General features: G+C 39.1%; 1 protein-coding gene across 1 annotated transcript in view; it reads right to left on the bottom strand.

Moving 5' to 3' along the window:
* LOC136857996 (3'-5' ssDNA/RNA exonuclease TatD) overlaps positions 1-5,268 on the bottom strand; it is a 196,002-nt gene extending 190,734 nt beyond the window's left edge. Inside the window, exon 1 of the mRNA XM_067137169.1 lies at positions 5,033-5,268. Coding sequence (XP_066993270.1) covers positions 5,033-5,210 — 178 coding nt within the window. The 5' untranslated portion in view covers positions 5,211-5,268. The remainder of the gene's footprint in view (positions 1-5,032) is intronic.
* Positions 5,269-25,333: the final 20,065 nt, after the last annotated feature.

The raw sequence follows: 25,333 nt of genomic DNA, 5'->3' as shown, positions 1-25,333 counted from the left end.
GAAAGGTTAGAAATGCATACCTTCCCTATCAGGATTTGCTACAGCTTCAAATGGCATGACATCATGATCTTCTGAAGACGAATCTGAAGGTATGAGCTGTGATCCCTCATGAGACGAAAAATCCAAGGGTTCCCCTTCAGATTCCTTATCGGAGTCATTTATGGCATCAATAATATTTTGTTTAGTAGTAGGTCGTTGACGTGTGGCCATTGTCAACTATACACACACTATTTCCACAATGATACTGCAAAACTAACAACCTATTGCACATCAAAGCGTGAGTAGTGTCCTTACTGCACGATTGTTCAGATGTGACTAAGTGGTTTTGTACCTCTCCCTTCCTCTGCATCCAATGCGATGTTGTCAGCTTGGGCACAGTATCTATGCTTGGAGAATCCCAGTGACACATGGACTAAAAGAATAAGAAGCTAAATCAAAGAACAGATGCTAACACATTATTATCAACGAAGGGTCAAATCTAACCCAGCCGCAGTTCTAGGTAAATATGTTTTTTTTTTAAACACAGGGTTACCCCCCCCCCCCCAAAAAAAAAACTATGTGTGGTTGTTAAAGACCCTTATTTATGAAAAGTCATAATAAAAATCTAGCCCTCCAGGTAGAAACACAAAGAAGATAGGGAAGAAAGAACTAACAGCTGGCTCACAAATGACCCAGCCGCAGTTCTAGTGTTAAAAGTAGGAAAAATCACAATATGAAGATAAGGCTGGAATTCAGGAGGACAAATTGGGCAAATATTAATTTATAGGAAGGGGAGTTAGGGATTGGAATAACTAATCAAAGGAGATGTTCAATAAATTTCCAATTTCTTTGCAATCATTTACAAAAAGGCTAGGAAAACAACAGATAGGGAATCTGCCACCTAGCCGACTGCCCTAAATGCAGAGCAGTAGTGATAGTGATTTTCTAAGACAAGATTCAACAAGAAAGTTCAGATATTACACATGGGAAACTATTTCTTAACCCTCCAGCAGACACGCATAAAAATTGTACTTGACCAGATGCATGGTGTACTTAATATACCCCACACTTTATAACATCACATAATAGTGGGAAATAACTAATTTTCACCACATTTTATTTACCCACATCACTAATAATTGTTACCCTGTAACAAGTGAAAATGGAACAATAAAAAATATTTGCATAGGCTACCTGCAACCTTTTTGATTAAGATAATATGGTGGTTTTTTTTTTCTAGTGACTTTACGCTGCACCGACACAGATAGGTCTTATGGCAACGATGGGATAGGACAGGCCTAAGAGTTGGAAGGAAGCGGCCGTGACCTCAATTAAGGCACAGCCCCAGCATTTGATAACATAAATATGCGGATAGGTCTTATAGCCAGCAAATGTTCAACAATGAGTAAAACACTACCATAGGCCATCACCTTGTAATGCACGAAACACTGTAAATATTGCTCATTTGGTCAATCGTGTCCATGCCTCCTTGGTCATATAATAATCCATAATCATCACAGATTTCCCAGTCTCAGAACCAATTTCTTGTGTATCTTGCCTTGTAGATATCAGAATGACAACTCAAATTCAGTCTCATGGTCACTTCTAGTGATGAATTCATATTGTCATATTGTCTTCCTCTGTTCATGAAGTAATTTGGCTATTTCCTCAGGTGTCAATGTCTTAAATAAGCAGAAATATATTGTAATTGAAAAAATAGTTATTAATAGTGTGTTTTAAACACTGATGTGTTTGAAAATATTCAGAATAATTGCTCCATTGGGCACAGAGGTACAAGTGGAAAACATGTCAAGTCAATTCGTTGTTCGTGAGATGTCGGCACAGCTTCGGCAACTTCCGTGCTGTTTCCATGCCAACAGCCGCTCAGGTTCATTCACAGAGATTCCAGCTACCACATTCAACTTCCAAGGTCACACTGCAAGAATAGCAGATGAGCAACCAGCACGAAAAAGAATACAATGTTGCCAAGTTAAAAAAAAAAACAACAATGGTGTACTTTATACCACAGCGTGCCTGTAATAAAACAGTTGAAATACTACTTTAAGTGCTGTAGAGCTCAGTTAAGATTTATAGTCGCACTCCTCGCAAGACATACACCTGTGAAGATGCACTTAAATAAAATAGAATTGTAAAGAACCTAGAATGCAGACTTCATTGGAAAGAGACAGAAACTACCAATCATAATCTGTAGCATATATGTAAGGCTACAGCCTACAAGAGGTACAACGCCAATCCAGAGGAATTAACCATAGACAGATGACTGGGACTGTTTAAATGACACAAAAATTATTGACTAGCTTTAACTCCAAATAGGGTAGTACAATAATCCTATAGACTGCAGTAGATGCAGAGCAATGCTGATGGGCCTTTGTTACAAGGGGAAAAATACATAGGAAGCATCTTTCCCATAACTTCCCCAAACCCTGTGCATTTAAGCCACCCAAGAGTACAACATCAACATTTTGTAGAACCCTTATTAACATTTTCACAATCTCACTACTTCTGGACATACTTTGAAATCTGATACTCATAGGACAACAGTAAAGCCAAAACAGCATTGGCAACATACTGATATGAGAGAAGATCACTTAAATAATAACAATAAATTAAATCATGGAAGAGAGTTATCCAGGATCCAGCGAGCAGATATTGCAGCAACAGGTATAATGCCAAGATGAAGAGAAAAAGTTAAATGTCCTTTTATGCTGTTCTCGAAAAAACAAAATGAAATTAATATTTAAACATAACTGAACTCTATGACACAAAGAAAAATTAAGGGGAGTATCATCAATGAAAACAAAAACTGTGGTATTTGTATTAGTTAGGCTACATGCAAGTGAGTTCATAAACACCCTGTTAATCGTATAGGAACTGTGGCCATGTATATAACTTGTTCCAATGTCTGTGTTGCTACGTTTATGTCATCCGCATCAAGTGATTTTGATAAGGCCTTAATGTGATCCGCGTCTATAAATGTTTTATTCAATTTCCTAGTTAATACTTACGTACCTGAAGAGCAATTTGGTTTCCGGAGAGGAAGAAGCACTACGCAAGCTGTTCAGTGTCTTCAAAGGGACATTGAAGATGCGTTATCAAAACCGAAAGGGAAACTACACGCGATCTTCATTGACTTCTCAAAAGCCTTTGACACCATCAGTAGAGACATTATCTTAACTAAACTAGAAAATTTACTTGGCCACGATAATCCCATATGCTGCATTATAAGAAGCATACTAAGCGAAAACTATATAGTAATAGACGATGGAATCTCCCGATCAAGAACCATAAAGCAAACAGTAGGGGTGTTACAAGGTGACCCACTTAGTCCCCTTTTATATACAGTGGCAACAGTGGACGTAATAGAGGCAATACACTCAGATAAAGTTAATATATATATATTTATGCAGATGACACTGTGATGGCCTCAACATCGAAAGAGGATCTGCAGACTGGGTGGAGAATAACGAGCTATGTAACAATAAAGAAAAGACAGTGACTGTGACTGTGACATTTAGAAGAGACGGGAAACAGGCGATTTTCTTCCATAGAACAGTTCCCCTAGCAACATTATCACACGTAAAATATTTGGGAGTGATCATACAAACAGGTGGAGACAAATTTTCTTACCATATTAAGGACAGAGTCAGCGCAGCATTTAAAAGTGCAAATAGCATAAAACATCTGAGGAAATTATCACTAAAAACCGCAGTAAAATTGTTCAGCATCAAGGTTTCACCTGTCATCACCTACGGAATAGAAAACATCTGGCCATACCTAACTAAAGCTGAACTGTCAAAGCATCATTTCTGAAGAAAGCTTTATGTGTCTCCAGGTACACTCCATCTCGCTTGGTTTACGTACTGGCAAGGGAACTATTCTACTTAGAGGAAATAAGGCTAAAATTTCTACTTCCAGCCACACCCGCGTACAAATCTACCATGATGGAACTTGCATCAAAGAGAGAAGAAATCTGGGAAGAGTTCTATGCCACCGACGCCATGATCATACAAGACTGGAAACAACCAAACTATGACGTTAGACATGTGACGACTTGGTTTGCAGTACATGGTTTTCACCACCTATTATGCCAGAAAGTAGGTTTCCATTCTCCAGGACAAGAATGTGTGTGCAAGCGCTGTGGTGGGTTATGTGACAGATATCATGCGATGTTTTGCAAGCAAAGGACCGAATCACTGACTTCGTTCTGTGCTAGAGTCAACTAACCATATACTGACTGTACCACTTATGCACATTGTGCGAATTTTCCTCTATTATTAGTTCATACACACAAATGTTGATATGATAACAGTTTGTTTCACTTTCACTGTAAGTACTGCACATTTTATCCAACCTAAATATTAAAACTCTTCTCTTACATTCACAGATGATAATGATGATGCATTTCATGACACACTCCCCAATTACAAGAGATAAAATGACATATGACTTCAGATTTGCTTTACACACATGTAAACATACTATGATTTATAATTGAGCATTAAGCAACTTTACACTGTGTGAATTACAAACCTAACAGTTTCTGTAATAATAGTGGGAAAATCACTGAATAAAGTGATACAATGTATTTATTTTACGTTTAAATTATTCTTACAACATTTTCAGATTACCATCAAAACAAAGAGTAAGGTTACGGTACACATTTCGGTTAGTCGTGAAACTAGTTACGGTACACATTTCGGTTAGTCGTGAAACTAATCATTTTTAAAAACGCATAATTATGGAATAAAGTACAAATTAAACTGAATAAATGTGAATATAAACAAGACTAGCATGTGAACACTGATACACTAAATACAGCACTTAACAAATCTACAAATTAGAAAATCGTCGGCGATTTAATTTGATGCAAGCACTCACTAGCAAAATACGGCATTTCCATAAATACAATCTCCAGATAACCAACAAAGGCCGTGGCATAACTAGTCTGTGTGTGGCAATTCATTCAATAATTTATTAACTATATGTAATTAAATACTCTGCAGATTTGCTCACATATACTGAAATGTCTTACCCGCATCTTTAGCGCGTTGTATCACAGAATCCAAGTCTCTTCCGAACTTTTTATTCGTGAGATTAGCACCGACATCAATTATAATATAATTGTCATAGCACTGCTGCATTGATAAAGAAATATTTTCGTTTGAGTCTACATTTTTATGCTCACTTAAAACTTCAGAACTAGATGCCATGCTGTAATAGTCGTATAAAATCCAATGATGATTTATTATTTAATTTAAAATATAACATAAAATTGTACAAAAACAATAAATGCATCGGCTGATGATAGAGAGCACCACGGGTGGCCCAGGCCGTTGCCTACGAGATATACAAGGCCGGGACATAGCTACTCATTGGTCGCTGAAAAAGCGGTCCGACCGTGTTCTGTGAAGTTGGAAGAAAGTGCCTATTGTGTACCTCTCTGTATTTCGGATGACACTAAAAAAAGAATGAAAATTGACGTTCCATAGTTTCCTTCCGAGTGCGGTTTAAGGGAGAAATGGAAGCAAACTATTTCTACGAAAGGTGATATAGTAGGATCTCTTTAGTTACCTAGCAATTCTTCTCATAAAACAGATTTCAGTGTAAACACATCAATTAAACTTCCTGATGTTTTCATTGTGTATCCTGTTCACAAACAGGAAAAGGTCAAACGCAGGAAACGTCCAGCTCCCAAAAATGATGTATTACCATCAAAATTTAGTAAAAGTTCCAATTCAGATAACGATGAACATACCATATCTTCATATGTCAGCCACAAACGAAAAAGGAGTACAAGTCTCGATTCCATATCAAGGAAAGTCTACGAGTATCTCTGTTAAAACTAAAAAATATACGTATGAGAAAATTAAATACCAGATTACAGAAAATAATATGTAAATTGAGAAGTGGGATACGGGTAATGAAATCTGAAAAAAAAGTTTTACGCTATCTGAACTTGACCAAAAAGCAAACCAAATTGAAAAGCATTCTAAAATTGGTCATTTAAGAGCTATATTCCTGTTAGAACGAATTTTATTATCTGCTTTCTTCATCCGTTTACCCTTCAGGGTCGGCTTTTCCCTCGGACTCAGTGAGGGATCCCACCTCTACCGCCTCAAGGGTAGTGTTACGGAACACCAGACTTTGGGTCGGGGATACAGCTGGGGAGGATGACCAGTACCTCGGCCAGGCAGCCTCGCCTGCTATGCTGAACAGGGGCCTTGTGGAGCAGGGGCGAATGCTGGTCATGAAAGTCAGGCCTGCTCTTCCATTCGTGAAAGTTGGTGGGGTGGGACATGCATAGTTCTGAATAAATAAAATGTTTAAACCCAATAATCGCTAAATCACATGAATATTTTAATCATCGGTTACAAGAACATGCATTCAAACTGGTTACGTCACACCTTCAAGAATGGCCAAAAGAATAACAATCAGACATATTTTATAATTATTAACAAATCATGACAAGCCAGTGATTATATAATTTAAACAAGCAAACGTCAAACTATGTACACAGAAAAATTGTAACTGTTTAATAGATCTTCCTACTTGAAAACAAACTCTACTCTGCGGCTTCTCTTTACAAAACCATCAATAACTTCATCACAGAAAGAGGAGTGTAATCTAATTTTTGAAAGCAATCCTTTTTCAATCGACAACATAGCTAATGATGATAGCATCTCCTGACCTTGTGTCGATCTGCATTAGTTATTAATGCGCCTCAGTGTTGAAAAAGAACGTTCTGCAGAGGATGTAATAGCAGGAATTGTTACTACAAGTTTGATGAGCTTGAAAATTTCTGGCATACCCATGTACAATTTATTACTATGCATAAACTGCATTAAGTCTGAAACACTTTTCTCTTTAAAATCAGAAGATGAATACATCACACTTAATTCTGTCTTTAAGCGAACAATGTCGAAAAATGACCCATAGGTCTTTTCTAGGGCAGTAACATCAATGTCTGGAAACCTATTTCTGTGCTTCTCAAATCACAATCCAACAGCGAGAAGAACACAAATTTCTTTATGCATTTAAAACGCTCTCCTATTTGGACAAGTACATTGTCAATAATTTCATTGAATAGACGTTTGTATTTTGATTTTTCTGGTTCATCACTAATTCTTCGATTTTTAGAGCACAGCTGTCCTCCATAAACATAAATGTCAGTATCAACATGTCCATACAAACTATCAGAATCTTCATCTCTCATAGACAGGATGTTTAAAAAGAGCTCCTCAACCTTCTTGCCACAGTACTGAATATATAGACTTTTTGTTTGTAAAATATTGAACACAGTATCGAAGAATGAAAAAATCTTGAAGAACACTGCCAGCAGAAATCTAGTGTTGAACTTAAGTAAGAAGAACAAAAATCCTTGTGCTTTCAATGTAGTGGCTTCATCCCAGTCGTCTGAAGTATCCTGTACATGTTGAAAGAATTTCACCAGCGTATCATAATATTCCTTCACAGTATTAATAAGATGTGAAGCAAAATTCCATCTCGTTGGTGCTACTGTTGGCAACTTATTCTGAAAAAAAGGAGCAAGTCCTGACATTGTTTGGAAGAAAATTGTACATTCTTTGATTTTTAAAGCAGACTGCTGTAGTGTTAAATTCAGTAGGTGGCTATAACAATGCACAAATGTCGCATATGGATACTGGTCTTGAAGTAGTTTATTAAGCCCATTCACATGACCGGCTAAGGCAGCAGCACCGTCATATATTTGCGCCACAATCTTTTTCTCACAACTGAACTCTTTTAAAATAGCACGAACATGATTTGAGAGCGCTCCAGCAGTGCGATCTTTACTAACGTCAGCAAAACCAAGAAACCTGTCTTGAATTTCACCACTTTCATCTACAAAACGGTGTAAAGTAGAGAGTTGTGACTTATTAATAATATTGGACTTTTCGTCCAAAATTATTGCCACAAAAGTTGCTTGTTTAAGCTCCTCCTTTATTCTTCTCACAAACACTGAACTCATTTCTGCTATTAAATCATTTTGGATTGGAGACGTCGTCCCTCTAAAAATGGTGGAGTCTTTCAGATGAGGTGCCAGAAGAGGATCATATTCACTTATAATTTGTAGAAGTTCGATGTAATTCCCTCTGTTTACGGAAGTTGCAGACTCGTCATGTCCGCGAAATGGTAGTTCCTGTTTTGCTAAAAAGCACACTGAATCGATCAGTCGTTTAAGTATGTTACGATTTTTCTTTACCTTTTCATTATGAAGTTGGTCACTGATGCGTTTCTGTTCATCCAGCTGGTGGTCGATCGTTGTACGCCCAAAGCTATTTAACTACAAGAAACACTTCATATGGTTTGCAGATTTCTCATGTCTTGTAATGGACAGTGTCAAGGTGTTGAAATTGTCAAAGCCACTTTTACACCATACACCGTTATCAGCAGAAAATAGTAAACACGGCCAGCAAAACAGTCTATTCAGTTTCTTGGACCCTGTCAACCAGTGCGTAGTTTTATATTGAGATACAGAGAACGAACATATTCTCCATTTTTCTCCCTGTGCTGTGTCTTTAAATCTGGCCGCGCCGGACAGGGCCTGCCATTCTCAATAATGTCTGTTTTCTCTTGGACATTCCTCCGAGAAAATGGATTTGATAACAAGCTGTCAATAATGCACGGTTCGGAACCCATTGCAGCACTTCAAATAATTCAGAATAGATGATCAGGAACTTATAGTACACTACTCACTGACACAACACACTAGATCTGTAGCTCTCAGACCAGAGCTTCCAACTACACATTACCAACGTGACAGCTTGCAACCGGGCTTGGAGAGAAGAAGCCTGCGCGCGCATACATTTCTCGCTATGTCGACAGCTCCGCTGAAGCTCCTAAGACACGAGCAAGCCTCGCTGAACTCTCCAACATATATGCAACATGCGATTTGTATAATGCAGATCTATTACAGATACGGTACATATTGTAATCTTTTTAACTCGCCTGCTTTAGCAAAACATTGCGCTTGCGCAGCAAGATTAGCATGCTCGGAGAAATCGCCCCTGTTGTGGAGGGATGGGAAGATTGGAAATGACATGCAGGGGAGAGGGAAGGAAGCACCCGTGGCCTTAAGTTAAGTACGATCCTGGCATTTGTATGGAGGAGAAATGGAAAACCATCGAACCCACCTCTACACAGTTGACCACCCGAGGCTGAGTGGAAACCGCTCCAGCCCTCGTACCACTTTTCAAATTTCGTGGCAGGGTCGGGAATCGAACCCGGACCTCCGGGGATGACAGCTAATCACACTAACCACCACACCACAGAGGCGAACACAAATTTAATTTTACGGGAAGAAAAAAGAGAAATACGGTGAAACTACGCTAAATATTTGCGTAACGGGCATAACATCGCTCACCAAACAGCGGCTTCAATACGAATGTCAAAATAACAGAAGTGCGGGGGAAAAGATTGGATCGCTGATAATTGGTGAAAGGAAGATTAAACCCAAAGCTATTTATGACCGCAAACTCGATCCGCTTATCGGATACTCTGAGGCACAATTAAAGTAATCGGTAAGAAGTGACAAACTCGCTATCAGATTTCTCTGCTTCGTTCGTCAATTACTTATTTCGTTTAAGCATATTGTAAGAAATACGTTGTAGAAAATAAGTCAAACAATTGCTCTTGGTCTATCTTAGAGCTCATATCTGTTTGCTGCCTTCTGAAGTTACTAGTTTTAATGAATTTTTATAGTATTTCATATTCGAACGTTGCAATGAGCGGACGTGACAGATCAGTAAAGTGAACTCTAGCGGCACTTGCCGGAAGTATCTCGAGGACGTGTCTAGTGTGCTGTATTTCCAGGCCTTGTGTATCTCGTAGGCAACGCCCAGGCCAACACCGCCTAGATATAGACAAATACAGTAGAGACAATACGCGACACTCAGCGAGTTATCGAGGAACAGCTATTAGAACTTTATCTAGCGGGTAGACATGAGAACTACTGATTCTCTCATAAGAGCACGTGTATTTGTGTGCGAATTTTTTGGTGTTATTTATGCGTTTTCAGTGAGTTGACATAATTAAATAGTAGCGTGTGCCATTCCTTGATATCTTCTCTCAACATGAGGGGAAAGGTATGTGCTGTGTTTGGCTGCAGTAACTATGAAATAGAAAAGAATGCGCGGTCCTTCTTTCGCTACCCTCGTGACAAGAAAATGTAAGTAATATTGTGTTTGCATATATAATCTTCCAGTGAAAAAGAGGTTTTTATAGTACTTCATAATCTTCTGACCTGCACGACCCATATCTTAATAGCTTAAAATATAATACGCATATTTTATTGTATAGTGCAGCAGTTCACCTTCAATACCGATGTGTTGCTGTAGGTGTGATCTGTGGTTTTAGAAATGTCACAGAAGTGATTTGGATAAGGAGTAAGATAAAGAAGAGACGTTACGCTTATATAAGAATTATAAGATCTGTTCAGATCATTTCTAGGCCAGCGACTTTAAAAATCCTCGACTATACAGCCAAGGTTATGTTTCATTTTTACTCTAATTGTACGTAAATATTTCTCAAAGCATCACTATCGACAACATTTTCATACTTTTCTTTCTCTTATCCCTCTTCTCAGATTAAAGCTGGGATTTTATAGATTTTATTTCTGTTAGTAGGCTTCATGTTAAGAGGAAAATTGTCCAGATTTTAAATGTTAATTCATTGCAAAATGTGTGTAAGGAATGTGCCGATATTTTTTATTGACAACAGTGGCGTATACTGAGGGATACCAAGGCTATCAGTGAAGCCCAAACCTCAAATGCGAGCGATGGAAATCTAAAGCACGTTATATTGTAAGCATCTGACACATTGTTCCATTTGCAAAACTTGAAAGCAATGAGAAAACACGTCGCACGTATTTCTGAGAACAAGGCTTCGGAGACTGATATTGCAGCCCAGACTCTCGTCCCTTCCCATCGACTCGCCTCACGCGCCTTGCTGCTGTCTGCCTACAGACGCGGGGACCGGCGGAGGATAGCTGTGCTAGACTTCGGTCCGTCAGATCGCCGCTGCTATCACCATGCGTTACTCAATGTATATACTTCCTCACCTCATCCTTCTGCCTTAAATAAGATAGATGACGGAGTGCTGGTATTTCACTCCCGTTTCCTTGTACATCCTTGTAGGAAGACACTGCAGGGCTGCTGTTATAGTTTTCTTTTTATTGGTAGATCTGCTAAAATGAAACGCAATCTTTCAGGTTTAGTGTTCTCTTTTGTTGGTTGGAATCGGACCCGTGATCATGGGTCGGACACCACCACTAATCTTCCGAGGAAGACAATTAACCATTGAACGATGGGTAGGACCGCTGTAAAATTCAACATAGTTATTTAATAATAATAATAATAATAATAATAATAATAATAATAATAATAATAATAATAATAATAATTGTACCGGTTGGTACACCTCTACGCCGCACTTTTGAATTTTCCGCCTTAAAGTACTCCCCTACAGCAGAAACTCTGAACTTTGAAAAATGAATTATCTCAACGATTTCTCAGAAGATGTCACTGTGTTAATTTCGAACTGCTTTTGTTTACTAATTATCAAGAAGTGTGGACATTCTCTGATAGATGTCTCTACAAAAACGATGACCATGCACCCTGGTGCGAAGTGGTAGAACTTTATTTGAAGAAATTTTGTATTCATAAGTTTGTTCCTTACTAAATTTCGTTCTTTTATTTGTGGGTTGGCAATATAAATCTTTTCTTTCCGCCAGTTTTGAAGTTAGCCAATCAATAATTTCTGTCATTAATTTTCAGCCAATTGTGTCTTTCTTCTCCAATTTTGAAGTGTAACTGTAAGCTACCCAATAAACGACTGTGGGTGTGTCTTAATTATTCATGAAAGGTCTCGAATCTTCCCCGAGAGTATAAAAACTGCTGATTTTCCTGGCCACTTCAACAATATCTAGCTTAGTGTATGAAAGTATAGCAGGCGGCGGGTAGCGCCTCTTCCTTCGGGCAGCAGCTCTTCAACAAAGGTAATTGCCGTTTAACATTTTTATTTCTTGCTAGCACAGCAGTTTAACCCTCGGGGAAGGTCCGAAACCTTTTCAATGTAACCTACCTATCTAGAAATGTAACTTAGTGCCGGCTTATGTAAAAGTTTCTTATTACTTTAACTGTAAATCGGGGATAGAGAGTGCTTTACCCTCTCGAGCTCCCCTTCATTTTTGATTTGAGGTGACTACGTTTCCATAACCGATTTTCTACTCTTAATGTATTAAAATGTTCTTATACGAGTCACCTCCCTAGCTTGAGAATAGCCCCTTTGTCATCGGCCTAGTGCCTCCTAGGTTTTAAAAAGTGTACTTAGGAGTGCTAATCCACGCCTCCTTTCGTTTTTTGCATTTAGGGCCATTTAAATTAAACTATTAGTTTTCTTTTAAGGCCCTGTAGGCTGGGTACTAGATACCCCTGTTTAATTCTTGTAAGTTGTGTCTCGATGGCAAGTGATTGTAAAGTATAGTATTGCCTTTAATAGACTTGAAAGATTGAGAGCGGATCACCTCTTCCTGGTGTTTTGAAAGGTGCCTCTAGGAGGCTTGACATTACTAGCTGGGAGCAAGTGCTCCATGTAATTAGGGGTTTTATGCCCTTTGGTAATTTGTAGTTGTGAGCTGAGACCTCAGGAACTATAAAACTTGGGGCTCGAAGCCCAGATCTTGTAATGATCGCCTAAAACTTGTGCTATCGTGCTCTGGTTTATAAATTATACCTTGTACTAATTTTGGCTTGTTGTTGATTTGTTACTTGTTGAATTTTGAAAGTCTACATGAAAATTGTTAAGTTCTGAAAAAATAACCTTTATGGACATTTTAATTCATCTTTCGGACTTGTAGTTAGACCCATTCCAGCCCGCGCCTTCTTTTATCTCTGCATTCCACGGGTAACCCCGTAACAAGAACAATAATAATAATAATAATAATAATAATAATAATAATAATAATAATAATAATAATAATAGTGCATGGCATCTACATAGGCTTCGAGGTGACCTAATAAGGATAAAATGAATGGCGAAGATGTCATAAACATCCAGTTCCCAAATCAGGGGAATTAACACTATGAGGGGGTTGATTCTGAAAATTGAACCGGGGCCGTCGGACCAACGACAAAGCATTCTATTCATTTAGCCTCAAAGCTGGTCTTCAATTTGCTAAACCTTATGCTACCAACTCGATTGACCAGGTGTTGAGTATTGACGGTGGCAGAGGCCAGGGCATAACTTGTAAAGCAGCCTTGACAACACAACGGGCAACTCCGTTGGCTGTTGGCTGCAGCTCAAAATGCTTAAGGCTTGATGTTCCCTAAACTAACTATCGAAAAGGGGTAGCCTAATTCTAGTGGTAGCCCACGTCTTGATGCCAGCATACGCGACTGATTGACAAGTATCTTAATGTGATGATACAATGTTTTTAAGTGAGAAAAAAGACAAATCTAACCGTAAAAGTTCAGGATGGAATGCTAAAGCAAAAAAAGTAATGCATAAATGAAAGATCAAGCCATTCCACAGCAGTCCATTTCACATAATAAGGCCTCACAACTGTTCCGGATGTCTACCGTGACGGCAGCACCGGGAGGCAAGCTTGAAGCTTCTCAGTGTTAAGAAAGCAATGAGCGTGGCCATGTGTCGGTGCAATTATGTAAAAGTGTTTTAATTATTTTGATACCAGCATACGCCACTGATTGACAAGTATCTTAATGTGATGATACAATGTTTTTAAGTGAGAAAGTGTTTTAATTATTTTGATGCCAGCATACGCCACTGATTGACAAGTATCTTAATGTGATGATACAATGTTTTTAAGTGAGAAAGTGTTTTAATTATTTTGATGCCAGCATACGCCACTGATTGACAAGTATCTTAATGTGATGATACAATGTTTTTAAGTGAGAAAGTGTTTTAATTATTTTGATGCCAGCATACGCCACTGATTGACAAGTATCTTAATGTGATGATACAATGTTTTTAAGTGAGAAAAAAGACAAATCTAACCGTAAAAGTTCAGGATGGAACGCTAAAGCAAAAAAAGTAATGCATAAATGAAAGATCAAGCCATTCCACAGCAGTCCATTTCACATAATAAGGCCTCACAACTGTTCCGGATGTCTACCGTGACGGCAGCACCGGGAGGCAAGCTTGAAGCTTCTCCGTGTTAAGAAAGCAATGAGCGTGGCCATGTGTCGGTGCAATTATGTGAAAGTGTTTTAATTATTTTAAATGTACCAGTTGCGAATCGTTGTGTACAATGGTGCTAAAGTGTTATGTGCCCAACTGCAAGGGAAATTACAAAAATTATAACAAAGTGCATGTGTTTAAGTGCCAGAAAGATGAGGTTATGCAGCAGAGATGGTTACGTGCAATTCCAAGACAAGATTACCGAGTTACTAATTACTCAGAGGTTAACTGTTACTTTTACATTCTCACATAATCATAATGCACATAGGCCTGTTAGGTATTAAACTATACGCAACAACTGGTGATATGTAGATATGCTTACTCTCGTAAGATATGAGGTTATGTCAGCTTACAATTAAGGGATACATTATTATTATTATTATTATTACTCGAATTAGATTTATTATACACATAAAAATATATGCCTACACATGTAGGCCTATTCACTCTGTAAATGCATGAAGTTGGCTCACAGTGGTATCTTATTTTATAGGTATGCCACAGACATGTCAAAGCCAGTGATGGTTTGTGGGAAGTAACTGCTACTGGTTCAAAGACAAGAAAACTTTAACTGCTCCTCTTCCAAGACCACGACTGTCAGAGAATGCAGTCCCCTGTATCTTTCCCAACTGTCCATCATATTTATCTTCACATTCTGTCAGTTCAAGAGAAGAACCGCACAAAAAGAGAAGTAGAATAGAGAGGGAATCAATAAACAGAGCAATTGAAGATATCGTAGTATCAACAGTCATGCCTTATACACAGACAGAATTTCAGTCCACAATCTAACACGAGTGAAAAGTAAAATAAACATGTTGATGTTACCTGATGGTTGGTGTACTGTGGTGAAGGAAATGCAAGTAATTTTTCTGTACATGGATACATTAAAGGAACCACATTGCATAGCATATATAATAATGGAAGAGGACATGTCCACAAAAGTGTGTTCTAAAGGGGTATTATTGCAATGTAAATTTTCTAATATAGACAAAATTACCAACACAAATGAAGTACATTCTTTAGTTACAAAATTCCATAGCAACATTCCAGAGAATGAGTGTAACAGTGTGCAGAAAGATACAACGAATAAATTAATTCTAGGCCTAGCGGGTGAATTGATCACTGAGGAAGATGAGCCCACGTTTAATTTAACAAAATCATACTTAAAACTTTCCTTAGTTCCTAAACACAAAAGGGAGTATGATAATGATTTTCTTGTCATTTGTTCAATCTTCCAACTGATTTCTCCTCATGCTTACAAATTTATGAGACATTGAAGTAATTTAATTTTGCCACATGTTAATACTGTGAAAAGAGTATGTTCCAGCCTGAATGGTAGCCCAATATTAGAACAGAACCCTACATATTTTCTGGAATACATAAAACAGGAAGTTCAAGTTTTTCAAGAGAATGACAAATTTGTAACATTGATGGTAGATGAAATTCACATTAAACCATACATGGATTTCAAGGGAGGGAACATTATAGGCTCATGTGCTAACAGTACCAATGTTGCTACATCAGCACATGTATTTATGATCCAGAGTATTTTACCATCAAAGAAGGAAGTAGTTCATATTCTCCCTGTGTCCAAGTTAACAGATGATGATTTACACAGTATCATGTCAAAGGTTATTGTTGGTTTGGAATCTATGGAATTTAATGTTCTCGCTGTTTTGACTGATAATAATGCTCTCAACACCAAAGCAATGTCAAAATTTTCAAATCCACCTCAACTTAAAAGTGAGTATTGTAATCCAGGAAATCCTAACAAGTCTCTTTTTATCTCATTGACACTGTGCATTTATTTAAATGAATCAGAATTAATTGGCTCAACCAGAAAACTAATGGTTTGGAATGCGTGTATCCTGATTTTGATGTTTTTTTTCTAAAGTTGAAGTTGCATCTTTCAAAGCTATAAGGGACTTGTTTCAGGCTGAAGGGTATGGTTTGACTGTCAAAGCTCTATGGCCTTCAAGTTTTAAAGACAAAATGTGAAATATGTGTGTCAGTTGTGTAATGATCAGATAGTAAATGTTTTACTAAGTTAGTTGTAGGAGAAAAGCACAATTTAACATCATATGAGGGCACAGCTGAATTTGTAAAAGTAATCACTACCTGGTGGCATATTGTTAATGTAAAGACCCCTTTCAAAGTTGTAAGACTTAATGATAAATTTCAACAGCCTCTCACCAACAAACCTGGTGATGAACGGAAGGGTTTTCTTTAATGAAGTTTTGTACGGTGGATAGATCACTGGGATAATCTAGGTCTGAAATGTGGCAAATTGTCTAGTCAAACGCACAGGGCTCTTACTCAATCAACTCGCTGCCTTATACAGCTAACAGAGTTTTGTTCTGAAGTACTCAAATGGTCACATTTTCTTCGTGAAAAGTTTCGGACAGATGCATTGCAGGCACAATTTGGTGAAAATACAGACAACTTGCAGGTGGCCAATACCATGTTTCTGTTAGACAGGTGTTTGAAATTGAGAAAAAAATCAGAAACTTGAATTCAATTGAACTGCCCAGTCCTAATGGTAGGAAAATTGTTGTAAATGATATTGTTGATGAAGATATACTGTTAGATCATGATTATTGTGCAGTTTCCTCATTTCAAACATTTACAAGCGAGCTCAATGTAACAGACTCAGATCTTGACAGCACATCTGGTGTTGTAAGTGTTTTAACATACATAGCAGGTTATTGTTGTCATTCTCTTCTCAAGAAATAAAAATTCTAATTACCGGTACTGTGCAGATTTCTTAGTTTTGAAAGATGTTACTGTTAGAAATAGTCATCATAATGTTTCTGACAGCCTCAATAGGGGCAATCTGAAATATCCTGCAAGAAACAGCTGTAGGTACACTTAGTGACATACCGATACACATATGTCATCATAAAAAAAGATGTTGAGGCCAGAAGTGAGAGAAAATTTCTTAGCTTAATTAACCATAAGAAGTAGGTAAGTGATGTGACCCTGCAAATTGTTCTCTCAGCTGATGAATGTATAGACCACAGGAATGAATGTAGGGAGCACACTTCAGAATATTTGTATTACAACATTATTTGGAAGCGTATAACTATTCTAATAAATAACTACTGCAGGAACAAAACAAATAAATCAATAAAACATTGTACAAATTCAAGAAAGTCTGTAATTTTCTCAAAATAGGTATTTACAGAACTCATGTAATATGCAAAAGTATTGAAGTCTTTTTGCATTACTAGCATGCTTGATATATGATGATGTATATCTTATTAACTTTAATGCCAATGTTTTATAATTTGGACCTAGGCCTACATACGGACCAGGTGAATATTATGCTCCTCTTCCTTAATATTATTAACTCAGTGTCTTTCTAAATTTACTACTATTATAAACTTTAATTCAAAATGACAATAGTCAATGCATGCACAAAAGACGATACAAGTTTAGAAAATTTGTTATTTTCGCAATATGGAAGTCTGTAAATAAATGTTATGTTTCATATTTTTGTAGTACAGTCTACATGTTAGGCCTAAACTAATTTTAATGCGTTCTCTTTTTATTTTAAAGTCATTTACTGTCTATTTAGTGCCTATTTAAATTGAAATATGTTTGTGAATTTCAGTTCTGCGTGTTAGCAAGTCAGCCTGGAGTAAGTTAACATTGTAAAATGCTGCCGTGTTATAAACAGTGTGTTGTTTATCTTTAATTACAGAGTCTCTGAGATACGGTAAAAACGGCAATATAATTAAATGTCCTTTAAAATTTAAACTTTATTTGTTGGTTAATAAGTTATTCCACAAGCTAAAAGTATTAAAATCATGTTTGTGTGTGACCAGGCTTAGCGTTTTTTTGGATTGCGATCGCCTCCTTAGCGTGACATCACAGCGCTGTTGTGAGGCCTTATTATCTAGGAGGTGTTGCCCAGGCCCCCGGGCTAGTCAAGGTCTATTCGACGGCGGTCCTCTAAACACCGTTGCCTACGTTATAACAAATATCGTAGAGACAATACACGACACTTATTTTTTTCGAGGGCCCCCAAGCCACACTCCCCCTGCGTGACCATCGACTCAATCTACATGGCCTCCGACATGCTATTAATTTCTAAGAAGAAAGAGATAGCAGGGGAAGAGTGGGAAGTGATACAAGGAGTATCTGCCGGTTTCCGAGCCAGACTCGATACCGCGGCAAAGCTTGTATTGATTGGATAGTGTTGTAACGTGTTCAAATCGCTTACCTTATTTTTCTTCTATGCTCAAACCCAACGCATCGTCTCGCGACACGAACTGTCTGCCTTCACGCCTGCCACTTGACTGTCTGGACTGTTTCATCGCTCCACGCGAGGCCCTGTGACGTCATCGCTTCTCGCATGTTCCACGGTGACCTCGGTTCCGTATATATACGGGCTGCGTGTGCTTGTTCGATGTTCAGGTGTGGATCAAATGTTGGGATAGGCAGTGGAAGCTCTGGAAGTGTGCGCGGCTGGCCCGTGTACATACTGGTTTTAAAATTTCTCCGTTCAACCTACTGGGTGAGAAGACTTCATATTTCTTCTCATATTAACATTCATTCTATTGTGCCCTTTTCTTCGGTTTGTTAATTGGAATCCGAACTTTAGTCCCTTTTTTAAGGGCATTACGAAATTGTCACTCTGGTAAAAATTCTAACTCCGAACTTGAGATAGAAAAGTGAATCGAGAATGTGGACTGGACTCGCGATGTGTGATGTGTGAACTTTGCCTTCCATTCATGTGATGCGGGAGCTTCGCGGCCTGATCAGTACTCTGTCTCCTTATCCCTCCTAATTTTTCTTCTTTCTTCGCCTCATTGCCCTCCTTTTGCCTTTCCCTTCCTTTATTATTTTTATCCTTTTGTTTACCTTTGTTATTAAGATGGTGTAGTGTATCGCGGTCTGCTAACCCTTTTATCATCTATCTACATTAGGTGTGTTCGATGTTCACATGTTTTCCTATGTTGTCTAAGCTGAAATACGAATCTGGGGGATTGTGGTAGTATCTTGCAAAGTACTCCCTTTTTGGTATTGTAAACCTTTCTTCAATTAAAATTACTGCCAATTGTATTTTAACTATCTTATTCTGGTTCATCAAATGGCCCTGCTATGGGAGCTTATATGTAAACAAGAACATTGATTTGCTCACGTTTAACCTTTTTACTCGAATTTGTACGAGTCAAGATATGTTATTCACGGGGCATTTACCCCTTGGTTGTACCTCAAGGACAGTTGTAATTCTCGGGCTTTATATCCCTTGTTGTAACCAAAGATAATGTTGATTTTTTACGGGTCATTTTTACCCTCCGTTGTAATTGCGTGTGCCTATCTAAACTAGATTATTGACCCTTGAAATAGTTCCTCGTGATCTGTTATATATATATTTTTTGTGTATATATATCTTGTTATTTTGAAAACTTTATTCAATATATACGTTATCTTTAAAAAAGAATTCTGTGTTTTGGGAGTTCCCTTTTCTGGTATTCCTTTCCTATGATTTAACATGCACTTACCACGATAACCCCTCTTGGGTATGGCCCACCATTAATGTTTTTTTTTTAATGTTCCGAAGTACGTCTTCGTGTATTATACCTTCCTCTGCGCTCCGCTCTGCTGAGTTTATTGCCTTGTGAGTTAGAACTTGTATACTGGAGCATCCTGCCTCTTACGCATAAAGTGTTCATAACATATGGTAGCAGAGCGTGGTGAAGGGAAGAAGGTGATGGACAGCGAATTAAGTAGGCAAAAGAACAAGCCAAAAAAAGGGAGTAATAACCGACCCGATCAATACAGTGTTAAGGTGTGGTATTGAAGGGCCAGGGAAAAACCACATAGGCAGGTAGTATAATTGGATGGTTCTGCCGCCTCCTCCTCCTCCTCCCGCGGGAAATTTGAATTTTGGCTGGAAATTTGAATTTTGGCGCGAGATTTCCAATTGTGAACAAAGCCACGTGCTTTTTGACAGCTGTCATCGACAACAACGCATCGCTAACCTCACTGCTGCCATCTTGACGGGCCTAAACCTCAGTGGTACCAACTTAAGCTAACAAGCGCGAGGTAAAGAAAGCCACGGGTTTTTGACAGCCACGTGCTTTTTGACAGAAAACAACGCATTGCTAACCTCAGTACTGCCATCTTGACGGGCCTAAACCTCAGTAGTACCAACTTAACCTTACTAGAGCGAGATAAACAAATCCACGTAAGTTTTTTGACAGCCACGTGCTTTTTGCCAGACAACAACGTATCGCTAACCTCAGTGCAGACATCTTGACGGACCTAAAACTTAGTGGTACCAACTTAACCTCACTAGCGCGAGATAAACAAATCCACGTGTTTTTTGACAGCCACGTGCTTTTTTGACAGCTGTCATCCGCCATCTTTAAACTACAGAGCACCGTGCTGCACTCTTTATCGCAGTAGCTGCTAATTCGTCACCTGTCATCAGCAGTGCTGCCATATTGGCGGGCCTAAACCTTAGTGCTTTCAACTTAACCTCATTAGCGCGAGATAAACAAATCCACGTGCAGCTGTCATCCGCCATCTTTAATCCATAGAGCACCGTGCTGCCCTCTTTAGCTACTTACCTTTGAAATGTGGTGGTGGGTAATTTTTACGTCACAGCTGTCATCCGCCATCTTGCATCGCAAACCTCAGTGCTGCACTCTTTAGCAAGATACCTTTGAAATGTAGTGGCGGCAATTTGAAAAATTCTTTATGCTCTTGTTTGGAAACAAATCTATGCGTTTTTTGACAGCTATCATCCGCCATCTTTAATCCAGAGAGTACCGTGCTGCCCTCTTTAGCTACTTACCTTTGAAATGTGGTACGTCACAGCTGTCATCCGCCATCTTGCATCGCAAACCTCAGTGCTTCACTCTTTAGCTAGATACCTTTGAAAAGTACTGGCGGCAATTTGAAAAATTCTTTATGTTCTTGTTTGGAAACAAACCTATGCGCTTTTTTGACAGCTGTAATCCGCCATCTTTAATCAATAGAGCACTGTGCTGCTATCATGCGGGTAATTTCATCAGCTGCCATCCGCCATCTTTAATCGACAGAGCACCGTGCTGCTCTCTGTAGTAGCGGGCAATTTGAAAAGTTCTGTTAGCTGTCATCCGCCATCTTTAATCAAGAGAGCACCACGCTGTCATCTTTAGCTAGATACCTTTGAAATGTGGTGGCGGCAAATTGAAAAATTCTACGTGCACTTGTTTAGTAAACAAACTCACGCGCTTTTTGTCAGCTGTCATCCGCCATCTTACATCGCAAACCTCAGTGCTACACTCTTTAGTTGAAATATGGTGGCGGATAATTTAAAAAGAAAAATTCTACAGCAGCCATCTCTCGACGCTAATTGCACAAGATGGTGGCTATACATGACTCCTTAAAGGTGCTTATGCAAGATGGTCGCTATACATAGGTGCTTATGAGACTCCCTTGGGATGCTTGCGCAAGATGGCGGTTATACAAGGCTCCTTATGAGACACCCTAGGGATGCTTGCGCAAGATGGTGGTTGCTCTTATGAGGCGGCTTAAGGGTCCTTGCACAAGATGGCTAGAGACACCCCTAAGGATGCTTGCGCAAGTTGGCGGACGCAAGATGGCGGCTATACGTAGCTCCTTATGAGACAGCCTAGGGGGTGCTCGCACAAGATGGCGGCTACTCTTATGAAGAAAGCTAGCTTAGAGGCTACTGCGCAAGATAACGGTTGCTGTTATGCATGCGGTGGAGAGCAAATTGAAATTCTATGTGCTTAATCAACAGAGCACCCTGCTGCCCTCTTTAGCTGAAATGTGGTGCTGGATAATTTGAAAAATTCTTTTGACAGGTGTCATCTTTAAACAATGGCGACTATACATAGACTGTTAAGATCTTATCATTCTCTTCCTCCTCCTTCTGTACCTCCTCCTCCGCCTCTTATGTCAAGGCATAGCTTTATATCGAACAAGTTTAAACCTGCATCGCGAAGGCAAGCGTGTGCAGCGATAACATTATTGTACATGTTTAGACTTGCGAAACATAAGAAGAGTATAATCAAACGCTGTACTCGATACAACATGTGATCAGAACATTGATTGATGTGTTTAGAACACAAAATAATTGATCAAGACTAGAATCGAACACTGTACTCGATACAACATGTCAGGGGATACCCTTGTTCTCAGAAGATCAGATTGAAACATAACAAGACTAGAATCGAACACTGTACTCGATGTCGTTAACTTTAACATGTGATTCAGAACATTGATTGATGTGTTCAGAACACTACATAAGTAGAATCGAACGTTGTACTTAATACAACATGTTAGGGGAGAGCTTTGTTCTAAGAAGATCAGATTGAAACATAACAAGACTAGAACTGAACACTGTACTCAATACAACACGTCAGGGGATAACATTGTTCTAAGAAGATTAAATTGAAACATAACAAGACTAGAATCGAACACTGCACTCGATGTCGTTAACTTTAACATGTGATTCAGAACATTGATTGATGTGTTCAGATCACTAAACAACTAAAATCGAACACTGTTCTCGATGTTGTTAACTTCAACATGTGATTAGAACATTGTCTGATGTGTTCAAATCACTAAACAACTAGAATTGAACACTGTACTTAATACAACACGTCAGGGGATAACTTTGTACTAAGAAGATCAAATTGAAACATAACAAGACTAGAATCGAACACTGCGCTCGATACAACATGTGATCAGAACATTGATTGATGTTTTCAGATCACTAAACAAGTAGAACCGAACACTGTACTCGATACAACATGTCAGGGTATACCTTTGTTCTAAGATCATATTGAATCATAACAAGACTAGAATCGAACACTACACTCGATGTCGTTAACCTTAACATGTGATCCGATACAACATGTTAGGGGATACCTTTGTTCTGAGAACATTAGATTGAAACATAGCAAGACTAGAATCGAACACTGTACTCGATACAGCATGTGATTAGAACATTGTTTGATGTCTTCAGAGCAAAAGTACAACTTCAATGATTCACCTAGTGTAAAAATCAAAAACACACACTGTGCACATATCGCATAGCTATCTCGCCTATCACTTGCCTAGTACGAAAAACAAAAACACACTGTGCACATATCGCATAGCTAACTCGGCAACACTTCAAATGATTTGCTTTGTGCGAAAATAAAAAATCTATACCGCGTAGCTAACTCGTTCACCGCACTGCTAAGACGCTTAGTAATTGCAAATACACTGATATATGTCATACGAAATTCAAGAAAGCACACTGCGTAGACAACTCGCTCTGTCACTCGCTTATTAATTGCAACACGACTAGAACACTGATACACGTTAATCTTTTTTTCTCGAAACACACACACACGGATAAGAATGTTGCGAGATACTACATACGTACATGTTTTTTTTAAAAAATAGGGGGTGAAAAATCATAAATTATATGTACACATGTTGTCTCTTCCAAGTTGTAAGACGAAATAGACGCAGTACCACGAGTTTCCGCTATAGATGGTGAACTGAAGTAGCATGATATCTCAGCAAAAAAATACGCGTGAGCTTTCATACACGCAAGTCAGACACAACGATGGTTACCGCGATTCAAATACTGGCAACTTATGCCGTCAGGAAGGGCATCCGGCTAGATCATGTAATTACACGTTATGACGATCGCGCAGGTCCCTCGCCTAGCATTTGCTATTTTTACGGCTTCCAAATGTAGGAGTTCGAACCCACGAGAATGATTGCGGGTACAAGAGTGTTGAGGGTGATTCATCTGTCGTATGGGGGGCGATCCTACTGTTACATATTACATTCTCAGGTAGTTTCGAGGATGTGCAAAAAGCCAGCATTAAGTAAGGGCTGTTGATGGTGACGTTAAACCTTGTGCAGTCTCCTTCGAAAATGATTGCGAGTACAAGACGTTGATGGTGATTCAACTGTCGGATGGAGGCAATAAGCTGTGTGCAGGCTTCATCGGCAGGAGTAGGCTATGTGCCGGCACTGGGTTTTACCCTCTCCCTACTGTTGTATATTACATTCTTAGGTAGTTTCGAGGGCGTGCAAAAAGCCAGCATTAAGTAAGGGCTGTTGATGGGGACGTTAAACCTTGTGCAGACTCCTTCGAAAATGATTGTGAGTATAAGATGTTGATGGTGATTCATCTGTCGGATGGAGGTGTTAAGCCTTGTGCAGGCTTCTTTGGTAGGAGTAGGCTATGTGTCGGCACCGGGTTTTACCCTCTCCCTACGGTAGTATATTACATTCTTAGGCAGTTTCGAGGGTGTGCAAAAAGGCGGCATTAAGTAAGGGCTGTTGTTGGGGGGGGGTTAAACCTTGTACAGGCTCCTTCAACAGGAGTAGCCTATATGCCGGCGCCGTGCAGGCTCTTTCGATAGGAGTGGGCTATGTGCTGGTACTGGTTTTTAACCTCTCCGTACAATCATAATATTTTATGTTAGGAACTTACACCAGCTAAATGCTACACGGTTAAGAAAACGTTCCGTGAGTTACAAGTGGCTTATCAGCACGCAGTGTCCTCGTTCAAGGTTACTACAGCCGGAAGATGAGTGTACAATTTCAGTCAACGCATGCATTCCGCACCTCGCTCTGACTGACTGCGCCGATACAACTTCAAAGATAGTGTTCTATGTGGTAGAACAAAAAATGTAACCCATAGCCTGTTCCTAAAGCTTAACACTGTAAATGTTTGGAGCTCCTGTTTTTACAGCTAGATGTGGTTCCTAACGTAACAGGGCCTGGATTAAAAATATGAGAATCTGTTTTACGGCCGGTTGGCCTTCCTGACGCGAGATTTTAAATCACAAGAATCTGTTTTACAACTGGATGCCCTTCTAGGATTTTGGAAAGCAGTATCTAGCCTCTTACATCATACACTATTGTTTTACGGTACGGCCGGTTGCCCTTCCTGACGCGAGATTTTAAATCACCCGGTCGACGATTCTGGTTGGCGGCCTTGTTAGTCTGCGTGTACTTCGTAAAGTACAGTGGTCCAAATGGGGGAGCGCCACCGTCGTCCTCGATCCTAGGCTCCGTCTGTGTGGCTGCCTCCTAGGCAGGTTCTCCCTGAGTCCTGGTAGTCGGACCACTTGGTGCTGCTGGG

The sequence above is a fragment of the Anabrus simplex genome, chromosome 1, assembly GCF_040414725.1.
Source record: "Anabrus simplex isolate iqAnaSimp1 chromosome 1, ASM4041472v1, whole genome shotgun sequence".
NCBI lineage: Eukaryota > Metazoa > Arthropoda > Insecta > Orthoptera > Tettigoniidae > Anabrus > Anabrus simplex.
Note: the sequence above shows the minus strand (reverse complement) of the source record. Positions and strands in the feature narration are given on the sequence as shown.